The 13,341-nt window shown below is 38.3% G+C and overlaps 1 protein-coding gene across 1 annotated transcript in view; it reads right to left on the bottom strand.

Moving 5' to 3' along the window:
- Positions 1-13,341, bottom strand: part of hibch (3-hydroxyisobutyryl-CoA hydrolase) — a 29,198-nt gene that overhangs the window by 5,896 nt on the left and 9,961 nt on the right. The window contains exons 8-10 of the mRNA XM_084420230.1: positions 5,684-5,829; positions 3,324-3,410; positions 96-154 (exon numbers count right to left, since the gene is read on the bottom strand). Of these exons, the coding sequence (XP_084276356.1) occupies positions 96-154; positions 3,324-3,410; positions 5,684-5,829 (292 nt within the window). The remainder of the gene's footprint in view (positions 1-95; positions 155-3,323; positions 3,411-5,683; positions 5,830-13,341) is intronic.

Here is a 13,341-nt window from a genome sequence, read left to right on the forward strand (position 1 = left end):
GAAAGAAAGAAAATTAGTTTTCCATTCAGAGGGGGATCTTTAGTTTAATTCTATTCTGGGTTAAAGCAAATGGTTTATTTTAGGTTTAGGTTTACCTGTCGATGGCCTCGGTCTGTTTTTGCAGCACAAAAGGTTTCTCATCATCCAGACGGCTCTGAGGAGACATAACAGCAGCCTGTGTTTAGACAGCAGCTGAAACACATATACAGTGCTGTATTTCAACCTAGACAACTGCAATCCTCAACTGTCTGTATGTTTGACGACATTTTTGTCCTGTCAGACACCTTACCTGTGACTGAAAGCTGAAAAATGTTTACAAAGATAAGAAGGTATCAAGGCAACTAAAATGCCTTCATCTTATCCATTTCTGCTGATTTAGATGCAACATAGATGCTTATAATCAGAGGCGCACATAACTGGTAACCAGAAAACGTGGAGAGAAGTGTTTTTGAGTAAACCAACATTTTTGGAGACAGGGACACGTTTACTTTCTGGAGTAGGATTTTGTTCTCCATATTTGGTAAGATAGAAATCATGATGATAAGTGTGTTCATTAATTATTAGGGGTTCAACGGCTGGCAGTTGATCCGTGATCCGTACGGACCAGGCCCCACAGTTCGGCCATCATAGAGTTTATCATTTGGACGTCTTTAGTCTTGCCAATTTACACATTCAAACTATTTTAAATGCGGAAGAAGAGGCGAAAATTGGGACTCGCGCGCTGTTATCTGTGCGCACAGCCTCACACACCCGATTCAGACAGCGCTTGAACACCGAATATATTCCTCTTTCGCGTTTACTTGTGCTTGAACGGACACAAAACCTGTCTCTGCAAGTATTCTCTCTCGGTTAAGTGAACAGTTGAGAAAGAAACCGGATATGTGTCAGTATATTCGGTCCATGCATTCAGTCTTAAAGTGACAGCAGCCTAATATTCTTGCTGTTGTCTGTGCCATTAATGTTAATAAAAAAAAAAAAAAAAAAAAAAAAAAAAAAAATTCATCATCATCATCATCATCTACCATATTTGAGAGAAAAGAAGAGAGCAGTCAGGAGGAAAGTGATGACAGCTTGTAGGATAAGTATGGCGTGTAAAGTGTGAGTATACTAAGCAGCATCTCCAGGTGCTCCCCTGAGAACCAGACCAAAAAAAGTTATGTGCATCCCTGCTTAAAATATCCATAGAAATGGTAATTTAAAGAATATGTTGCTGGTGTATCCCTTGAGGCCAGGGGAGTGAGGTTATGTAACTGTGCCAATCTAACTGGCACTGCTCAGAGTGGGATTCGCACCACCAGCATGGGAGGCAGGCACACTAACAAGGATGCTAAAGACCGCAGCCACAGGCATCAGTTGCTAGTGCACCTCTTGAGGCCAGGGGAGTGAGGTTTACATATACACACAGTCACACACACACACACACCTAAACCTCACTCCCATCTGGGTCACGGCACCAATGTAACTGGCCCTACTCGCACTGCTCAGAGCGGGATTGTATGTATGTATGTATATATATGTAGATCCAGCCCATTTATCATTTTATCTTTTGTGTAGGTGTGTACGGATGGACAAACTAATTTACTCCCCTCCTAGTGCTTAAAAGCTGTGACATGAATCCCAGTGACATTTCACTTTACGCCTGCTCTAGAGATACACAAACATTGACATCTCTATTTCAATACATTCTCACAGAATCCATGACATGGAATCACAATCCACCATTAGAACAATCTGAATACATAATAGATGCGTCTATATTCTCCTCTTATCTGCTCAGGTCTGGATACACCCTTACTAATCTTTAGTATCAAACAATCGACAGGCTTTAGAGTGCAACCTTGATGAACAAAGTGTTAAGTGTATGGTTTTATGGTTTAGTGACAGCTGCTGTAGATAAAACTCTCTTTGAAGCAGGAGCATTGCCAGATGTAAATAACATCCAGGGCATGGCATACCATAATGCAAAGACTCACTGTAAATAATTCACAACGTGTAGATTTTTAATTAGGCTACTATCAAGATTTGTTGATGACAGAAGAGAATAAAGTCAAATAAATGATAAAAAAGGGTCTGTGAAAGCGAATATGTTTGTCCGGAGCATGAAAGTTGTGTGTCATCAGTCCCTCCCTCCCGAGGATCTCTGGAAAGCTTTGTGATGTAAAGACTGTATGAGTCATAATAATTATCATTTAGACACTCCTGTTCGGCACACACAACTTCACAACATTAACCACAGATGGCCATAAATCCAGACCACCAAGCCATTACGAGTGTAATGAGTATAGTAACACAGCAGAGGACTTTGAGCTTTTGGAGAGGCTCAGAGGCCTGCCACAATCATGAATTTTGTGCTGACGATTATTATACACATAATTGTGATTTACAATCTAATTCTGTTTTGTTCATGTCACTTATAGATTCTTTTTTCTTTTTCAGGGAATCGTATATAGCTAATATAATAATAACAATTATAATAAAACAGGCCCAGATGATAAACTTCAATGCTGTGAAATTAATAATATGTATATAATGTATATTACCAATATAAATAAAACATAACATTACATAATATAATTACTGCGGTCAAATCGATTAATCGCAATAATTGCATGTAACATAAGTTTGTTTACATAATATATATATATATATATATATATATATATATATATATATATATATATATATGTATAAATAATATATGTGTGTGTGTGTGTGTGTGTGTGTGTGTGTATATACACAACACACAGACGATTATTCAATAATTGCAACAGGCCCAGGCCTAGAAAACAAATTTGATATATTATATTGTTTTATATTAGATTAATTATATTATATTACATTATATTATAGTTGTATATTGTAACATGTAGCCTAAGTTGTATTATTGTAATAATTATTAATATAATTGCATGACTTTCTTCTGTGGAACATAAAACGATGTTTTGAAAAGATGACTCGCTGTTTTTTTTATTATTATTGTACAGTACATACTGTGCAAGTCAGTGGGGTTCAATGTTGTTTAAAACATTCAACATTTTTAAAAATAACTTCTTTCGAGTTTCACAGAGGTTGAAAGTGATACCGGTTTGGAACTACACAGGGCTGTTCATTTTTTGGTGAAAATCTTCCACACTTGTGTCGCCACATGGCATTTAATTTGAACCATATAAAGATGCACTGAAAGCAGATCCATCAGTGCTGTATACTGTGGCTATGGTAACAGATTATACAAGCCCACCACTGTGTGTAGAGTAACTGCATGCACCGAGGCTGTAAAAGTCTGCACAGACCGTTTTAAAGTCACATCTGTCTCTGCCACATACCTGTTCTTGATAAGTATCCAGCAGTTGAGCCACGTCGCTGATCGATGGAGACTTCAAGTCAACAAGATCTTTCTCAAGAGATGCAATCTAATAAGAGAGAGAGAAAAAAAGGGAAAATTCTCAACCTTACAGGTAGAAAAAAAAAAAAAAAGTGGGTCTAAATCAGATACTGAAGAGCAGAGAGGGGAATGTTTTGTTTAGAACAGGATTTTTTTTACAAGGTGTTTCCTGATGGAAACTGCAGGGGCACAGTGAAACAACATAAAACAACAGCTCTGATCCAAAACATAGTTCGCTGCCTGCAGGACAGCCTTTTAAGGCACATTCGAAGTCAACTTTTTTGTGAACTCCCGTTCACGAGGATTTCTAATGGAATGATTTTGTTCACAAAATGTTGCCGAGCAACAGTAAACGTGACCACACCTTAAGGTAATGCACTGCGACAAAGTTCGTGAAAAATCCCTTGCAAGATGGCGAACAAGTCAAGAGAAATACTGACCTGTATTTCATTAAACGGATAGTATCAATTAAAAAATGTTCAGTGTGTTGTATTGGTTTATGAGCCACATAACAAATAGACTAAATTCTGTCTAATTAAAAATGGACTATAACTCAATATTTGTGCCCCATATGTATGTGTATGCTTATTAGAGCATCATTTGTTAGCTTATCCACATACCAACACTAATCTCTACTGGAATCAATTGTGAATGGAGTCTCTAGTGCACTTCAGGAGCACTGTTTTTGTCATGAGTTGCTCCCAATGTTGAGTGTTTCAAATAGATAATTTATGAGGTTCATTGGAACAGAGCTAATCTGTTACTAACTGGCGTAGCGTCCCAATGACGTACTATACACTATGACTACTCTTCCATGTAGGGTATGAGGTTTAAAAGTTTTTATTTTTGTCATCCTCCATCAGTCAGATAGCCCTGCCTTTCCACTTGGCAATCTGTGACAATTTTTAGATCATGAAGTGTCCAGCATTCCACACTTTTTTGGTTAAATAAGTGCATCATCCAGGGATTTAATATGCACTTTTTCTTTTTGGATAACTATGTAAATTGGGACGCATCTTGAGAGAAACGCGCATCTCAGAGCAAGAGAAAATGCATATTCACTATAGAAATTGTATGTTTTTCCATGATTGTTTAATGTTTTAGATTTCCATATGCTTTCTAGGCCTGGAAAAATAAATAAATAAATAAATAAAATAAAAAATAAATCACAATTTTTAAATTCCCTAACCCTGTACTGCTCATGGTTGCATGATAATACAGCCTGACTCAATTTATAATTTTTTGTTTTTTTATGCATTATGCATTTGCTCATAAATTAAAGTGAATCAGCTCTTGTGCTGTACAAACAAACGCACTGTCCTCAGAGCCCTTTTGTGGTTATTTTTATCACAAGTCACTTCTGTGAATAGCGTGTATGTCAGATCCTGCTGGTCATCTGTCCTTGGCCAGAGGATGTGAGTGTGTGTGTAGGCTTGTATGCCCCTCTCTCTCCAGCAGTGCCAAGCCCTGGTACTCATTTTCACCTCTGGCACATGAACTGGGCGTAGTGTCGGTGCTCAGTCGCCCCCTGCTGCCGAAAGTTCGCTGGCAAGCCTGAGAAATGCTGACTAACTCCTCTCCTTTCAGTACCTTCAAATGCAAGAACTGCAGCCCAAAAGCCCAGGAGGCCAGCACCAGCTCAGCTCGGTCACCATTACCTTGAATTTGAGTTTAATCCTCTCAAAACTACTAAAACTGTCCTACAATCACAATAGTTTCTTCTTCTTACTACTGTGTCCAAACCAGGGGCTGAATGTGAAAATGCTTGCATGGTTTTGTCAATGACTATGTTTACATGTGCACTAATAATGTGATTATTTCCAATAATCAGATTAAGGATTCAATCGCAGTCTTTAATCACATGTATAGCCTACATACATACATACACACTCTATATATGTAAAAATATTTTATATAGTTTTATATTAATAAATAAACTATAAAATGGCATGTTTACTATAATGTTTTATACTATAATAAATACATTCATATACTAAGTTATAAACGACATGCTTATATATATTATTCACATTTTATAATATATATAAAAATATATAAAATAATATTTTAAATTAAGGCAAATCAGACATGCACAGCATTGCTGAAATTAACACTAATATTTTACATTACAATATTTACTCAATTCACAAAAATCTTTGACAACAGAAAAATTAGCTATATCTATATTCACAAGGTCATCAGAAGACTTTGACAAATTGACACATTATATATTTATGCCAAATATTGTCATATGAAGTAGCCAATATGTATCAGTCAATTACTAGAGTATATACACATTACCTTCTCGGACTGCACAAAGTGAGTAGCCACCCCGACTCTTTGAACATCTCTTCCTTTGAGGCGAAACCCTGTCAGGGCGAGAAAAAGGCCCAGCTTGCCTCGAAGTCTAGGCAGGAAGTAGCCACCGCCAACATCAGGGAACAGACCTATAGAAACAAAAAACACAAAGCAAAATCCATTTAGAGCATGAGCTTAAGTAAAAATCTGCTACACATGACTTTACATAAGAAAAAAAGATGAATTTCAGGCCACAGGAATAAAGGAAATTTCTGTAAGGGAATTATTACAATTGCTCAAGAGATTTCATAAGTAATATCAGAATCTGTTATTGAGGAAATACACTGAACAAAATTATAAAAATGAAACACTTTTGTTTTTGCCCCAATTTTTCATGAGCTGAACTCAAAGATCTAAGACTTTTTCTATGTACACAAAAGGCTTATTTTGTGTACATATTGCAGGAATGTCCACCAGAGCTGTTGCCTGTGAATTGAATGTTCATTTCTCTACCATAAATTGTCTTCAAAGGCGTTTAAGATAATTTGGCAGTACATCCAACCGGCCTCACAACCACAGACCACGTGTAACCACACCAGCCCAGGACCTCCACATCCAGCATCTTCACGTTCAAGATCGTCTGAGACCAGCCACCCGGACAGCTGCTGCAACAATCGGTTTGCATAACCAAAGAATTTCGGCACAAACTGTCAGAAACCGTCTCAGGTGAAGCTCATCTGCATGTTCGTCGTCCTCATCGGGGTCTCGACCTGACTGCAGTTCGTCGTCGTAACCGACTTGAGTGGGCAAATGCTCACATTCGATGGTGTCTCACACTTTGGAGAGGTGTTCTCTTCACGGATTAATCCCGGTTTTCACTGTACAGGGCAGATGGCAGACAGCGTGTATGGCGTCGTGTGGGTGAGCGGTTTGCTGATGTCAAACTTGTGGATCGAGTGGCCCATGGTGGCGGTGGGGTTATGGTATGGGCAGGCGTATGTTATGGACGACGAACACAGGTGCATTTTATTGATGGCATTTTGAATGCACAGAGATACCGTGTTGTGCCATTCATCCACGACCATCTAGGGTTGTAACGGTATGAGATTTTCACGGTATGATAATCGTCTCAGAAAATATCACGGTTTCATGATATAGCCTACGGTATTAAACAATCATTATTATTATTTTAATCATCTGCTACAATGGCTCTTAAATGAATGAAAACAGATAGGGTTTTTTGGTTGAACATATGGTTTATTAAAACAAACTTTTTTGTATGAGTCTACCTTTTGAAAAAATAAGAAAGAAAAAATAAATTCCCAATTGAACAAACATGTCTAATCAATTGAATTCATAAAACCTTAACTTATTTTTATTCTTAATTTATTAATTATTATTTCAGATAATTATAAGATAGTAGAGTCTTATAAAATGTATTTCCTCAGAAATTCTGGGTAACTTGTCTGATATAATTTGTCTGGATTCTATGATTTAATACAAATATATTATTGAAAATGCAATCAGATGAAATGTAACAACTTTTGTTTGTCTGGATAGGTTTACTAAATTAAAACAGACAAAAAACTATATTTCTTAATGTTTAAATAAACTTTATTATTGTTGTTGTTATAACTAAGCTATATTCTATTGTACAATAGTAACATTTCTTTAAGCTAAATCGAACTTTTATTTTGACAGGTTGTACTAAACACCTATGAGTTTCAGTCAGAGTGTATTTGATGATGATTCTTTTAAATAAAAGCAGAGCAGCTCTGGATATGTTCATGTGTTCACGTCCTCATATGAGTGAGACAGCAGACGCTTTAAACACCATGAGCGTCAGCGTCACACATACTTGAGTACCGGTATGTACTAGGCGAAATGGCGCTGCTCATTCACACAGAACAAGCAGAATATAGTTTAGTATAGCATTGTTTTCCGCTGTATATTAATAGACACACTCATAGCGATTTGGATTAATTTACCATTTAGAAATTTAAATATGTTCGACATATTTCCTCCTTTTGCAGCCACTCTTCGTCCATATTTCTAGACACAACTGACCTGTTGAAGTTTCTGAATGCCTTCCTACAATTGCTTAATAAAAGCAGGCTTCCATCACAAACAAACGTACATGTCTCATTGGTATGAGAGAAAAAAAAAAAACAGATTTTAACTGTCGGTCTCGGGTCGAGCTTGGACATATCTTTATGCCTGTCGGACTCGGGTCGGGTTCGGTTACTGCTCTGTCGGACGCGGGCCGGGCTCGGACAGAAAAATTCCCGATCAGCACTCTAAACTGGATATCCATCTTCGAGGAAAATCCCGCGTTCGTTTTTCAGATGACAAAAGTATACTTGTTTTCGGCGGGGGAAAACAAGATTAGAATTCGCAGCCTCTGTCTGCTGCACATGTATTGGGTGGAGTCTAAGCAGTCAAGTGAAAAGAAGTTGCATATGCGCAGATGAGATCTGGTTTCATTTATTTATTTATTTTCAAAACCGTGGATTAGCAAATGTTTACGATATGATAATCGTACATGCCAATATCGTGATAAATCGCCATACCGGTATACCGTTACAACCCTACGACCATCACCTCATGTTGCAGCATGATAATGCACGGCCCCATGTTGCAAGGATCTGTACACAATTCCTGGAAGCTGAAAACATACCAGTTCTTGCATGGCCAGCGTACTCACCGGATATGTCACCCATTGAGCATGTTTGGGATGCTCTGGATCGGCGTATACGACAGCGTGTTCCAAAATCCAGCAACTTTGCACAGCCATTGAAGAGGAGTGGACCAACATTCAACAACCTGATCAACTCGAAGGGGATGTGTTGCACTGCGTGAGGCAAATGGTGGTCACACCAGATACTGACTGGTTTTCGGACCCCTCCGGATGCCCCCAATACAATGAAACTGCACATTTTAGAGTGGCCTTTTATTGTGGCCAGCCTAAGGCACACCTGTGCAATAATCATGCTGTCTAATCAGCATCTTGATATGCCACACCTGTGAGGTGGATGGATTATCTCGGCAAAGGAGAAGTGCTCACTAACACAGATTTAGACAGATTTGTGAAAATTTTTTGAGAGAAATAGGCCTTTTGTGGACATAGAAAAAGTCTTAGATCTTTGAGTTCAACTCATGAAAAATGGGGGCAAAAACAAAAGTGTTGCGTTTATAATTTTGTTCAGTGTACTTGAATAAACAGAGTCACTAATGCCAATGGCCCAACAAATATGATAATGCCAAGGGACCCCCTTCCTAAAATATAAAGGGAGCTGTATATTTCCATGTACAAAAGACCCATTTATAGTGTGTAAGAAAAATAGTAAAGTATAAAGACAAAATTAAATAATAGGATTTTATATTGTCATTACACTAAAGCCAAAAGATGATTAAAAAAATACCTGGAAAATATTTAATACCACATTTACAGCCTATCTTTATCTACACTTTATTAGAGTTATGTTAGACGTATAAACCCGAAGAGAAACCCTAGCATAAATAGTTGCTAATTATGCCATAACCATCCAGTTATCAAATGCAGTGTTCAGTCTGCAGGATGTGATTATAAAAAGGCATAGTGCTGCGCTACAATCTTATTAACCTGATGTTCTTTTTTAAATAGCAAAGGCTGAGAAAATGACATCACTTCCCTCATAAACCCTCAGCATGAGGTAGAATTCTGAATAAGGCGCGACAGGATTAAGTCCCCTGACCTGATTCCAGGAGGCAAATGTAATATCATAAATGCAGATTACATTTGCCATGCACCCAGTCGCTTTGTCTTAAGGCTGGCATAGTTTTAAGACCCAAATAGCCCCTTAATCCATAAGCGGAAGGGGGTGAAGAGGAGGGGTTCAGGTTGCAGGGTTGGCCGAGGGGGGGGGGGTTGCATTTTCGACGCACAGATGGCTGGCACATTGACAGAGAAGGTGCCACCATGGGAGAATGTCACAGCTCAGCACAAACGGCTCAAGGCTACTGCTAACATGCTGTTCTTGGTGCTTTCCTTCTGGAATCCCACTTCGCTTGGAGCATTTAAAGCATAACATGACAAGAAAGCACAAAAAAAAGAAGTCCTTTAAACCAGATAAAATGTTGTTTGTATAAGCAACCTCACATAGTAGCAGTGGCTCAACCAATGGAGCGAGTCGGGGCGGAGCTATGTGTTTGTGCAACTTATGGCAAATCGGTAAATCTGCTTAAAACATTTATTCAGATTTCGACTAAAACTTTTATTACACTGCTATGACTGGAGTCTCATCTTATAGATAAATATGTATGTACTGTATGTGTGTATGCATGCAATTTGCAATTAATGGCTTGTAGTTTAGGTACTTTTTCAAAAGAGTAAATTGACTCTAAACATATTTTTTTAAAGTACTAATTTATTTGTGAAACTTTCCCCGAAAAGCATATATACTATTAGCCTGACTACGTCAGACTTCGTACTTCCGCTCAATTTCAGTTCGCTTCTGTACTCAGTCTGAGATAGCGACCGTTTTCCCCGTTTTCCTCCGGCCTCAAAACAGCCGGGCCAATCAACGAACAGAGGGCGGGCTGAGAGCCGTGACGTAGACGCTGATTGTACCGTGGATGCGTAGATTTACTTCACATAATCTGCAAAAGTCGTTCACAGCCATGTTCACTCCGGTATTTCGCTCGATGGTTTTGTTTTCGCATCATACATGTGTTTACAGTGGAAGTCAGATGCGGCTGAGCATGCGCATAACACACGCCATAACCAAACGTTATGTGATTGGCTTACGGGTAACAAATTATTTTAAACTTCAGACAAGCACCCCCCCGCGAGAAAGAAAACATTTTTCAATTACGCCCTTCCAGACTCTGTCTATGAAGCAAAGCGAAGTAGAAGAGTTTGGTATTACCAGGCAAAATATTGTTAACTGCCTCAACCGAGGAAGCAAGTCAGGGTTATTATCTTTAACTAAAACTAAAACCATAAAAAAATAATAAAATAAAACGTTTTGTTACTTGAAACAATATAAACTTTACCTGAAATAAAATAGAATATAAAAAAAACGTATTCTATCTTTATTCTTATCTAAAATAAACAATAAAAAGAAATTCAATAGGTGTTTCTAGGTTGTGAGACGCGTCATTCGAAACAATTTTCAAAAAGTACAATTAATGTAAGTGTAAAACTAAATATAAAAAAAATAATGAAGGTAAAAAATGAATGAGTGCATTTTTTAGATACATTTTTTGTGTGCAGTTTTATTTTTAAAATCGGCATGCAAAAAATCCCCCAGAAAAGTCTGTAAATACAGTGTGGGTCCTTATACCTCATTCAGGATAATTGGCGATTATCCAAATGCTGTCCCTATGCATGAATGGGTGGGACTAGAGCCAAGAAGGGGGAGATGCATGTCAGCAAGGCCAATCACCTTGTTCGCATGGGGGATTCACCAGTATAACTGGGTCACACTTCAAACTGATCAGGATTTGACAGCATTCTTCAAACCAGAGGTGCAAAGGAAACATCCACATTAATCCCAGACACACATGATGATGTATTACTTGTTTAACCACCTCATGTCAAGAAGGCAGAACTATAAGGAAGTACCGGCTACGAGACAGATGAGGCTGGCCGCCTTACCGCAGAATAAACCATTAAGACAAGTGCTAACCCAAAGAGGATTATTCATTCATCTGGGGTTGGGAAACACGGGCTCTTAATGGAATTAGCGGGTGATGGCACACAGACTCCGAGCATTCACTCAATCAAATACACACGCACGCAATTGCACAGACGCTTAACAGATGTGTCACAAACCGTGATTAGCACTACTTCCTGCCACTCTAACAGTTCTGCAGGGAGTCTTTGCCCAAGGCTCGCAAGAGTGAAGGACGCTGTGCAGCTCGAGAGGAAATGCTGTAAAGCACTCTCATTAAGAGTCTAGAATGATTTACAATAGCCAAGGCAGACTTCAGCCTACATGTGTAGGAGCATGTGATATGGACAAGGGCAGGGTATTCATCACAGACAATCTGATTTATACCACATCAAGGCTCCCGACATACCATTCACAGGGTGTGATTAGAACATGGAATGAAAAGAAGCACGAAAAATCTAAAGCATGTGCAATAAAAAGTGAGACAGCAGCACACATGGATATATTATGAGGGAATGGTTATAAAAGATGGATGTGGAAACATTCACTTTGGACCCAAAAAATTTACATTTTGTCTTCATTTTCTCGCCCTCATGTCCTTCTAAGCCTGTATTGTTAGTGTAGGTGATGACATAATTTAAGATGTACTTAGGGCAAGTTCAGTTTCTCTAAAGAATTCAATACTTTTATTAAGCAAGGATACATTAAATTGATCAAAAGTGACAGGAAAGACATTTTAAATGTTGCTAAATATTTCTATTTCAAATAAATGCTGCACTGTTGAACTTTCGATTCATCAAAATATCGTGGGGAAAAAAGTATCACGGTTTCCACAAAAATATTAAGCAGCACAACTGTTTTCAACATCGATTACAGTCCGCATATGATTTCTGAAGGATCAACACAGGACGGCTGCTGAAATTCAGCTTTTCCATCACAGGATCGATCAAATGCAATTCCTGTCAATTTAATTGCAAAAAAATTCACAATATTACTGTTTTTACTTTATTCAAATAAACTACGAAATAAACGCAGTCTAGGTGAACATAAAAAATCTAAAAAACGACCCCAAACGTTTGAAATTTAGTGTAACTTGGCAATTTGCGCTTGTACTTGTTATTTAAAACAAACTGGCTTTTAAACTTTGTTATCTAATGCAATTAATCTCACCATGACCTGAGCTGTCCACATTTGAGTTCCACCAAACCTAGACCAGATGAGAGGTTAGGGAATGAAATCTGTATACTTCAGCGCAAGAATCATCTGTTGGCTTCACGGCTGGAACAAGACCCACTCACTTACATATCAGCGGCAGATTGATGGGACGCCGCCTGCATCGCCAGAATTCCTTCCATGAGCGAAACGGAGATTCCTGCTGTCTATGGAGCGTTTCAGCATGCTGCTCATTCAGAGAGCACAAGCATCAGACAGGTGCTTCACTCCACACCATCTCTCAATGCACTTTCCACATAATACTGACATGAACAATTTGCTTTGAAAGATTGCTTTGAGAAGTCTTTGGGCCAAAAGGGTTTTTTATAGTTACAAAGGTGAGTGCTGTGTCATTTCAGAGGCAGACGTAACATCTCTAGCTCAAGTTGGTCTGCTTGTAATTTGGCTAGCCATGAGTTGAAAGATTTATATAGTTTATCTAACACCCCTGTCTTAATCAGACACGATGCCAGTGACAAGCAATTTGTCTGTCCACAACGCAATGAGACGTGACAAAATCGATAAAATATCACACAGCCAATCAGAAGAGCGTGTAGGGAGAGCTCTCTCGACAGGCGCTCGCAATTAAATGGATAGGTACATATTCTAATGAATAAATATTACACCATTTTAACATTATTAAAAACACTTGAGAGAATGAAATAGTCCTTGTCACTGAAAACACTTGTTTGTTCACATTGAGCTCACAGTTCAAATATTTTCAAGCTCTGAGGTGAATTATCCACTATCACTTTCAGTATGGTAATATTAGACACGATTAAATAAAGCACGTAA

Source organism: Rutilus rutilus (assembly GCF_951802725.1).
Source record: "Rutilus rutilus genome assembly, chromosome: 10".
Taxonomy (NCBI): domain Eukaryota; kingdom Metazoa; phylum Chordata; class Actinopteri; order Cypriniformes; family Leuciscidae; genus Rutilus; species Rutilus rutilus.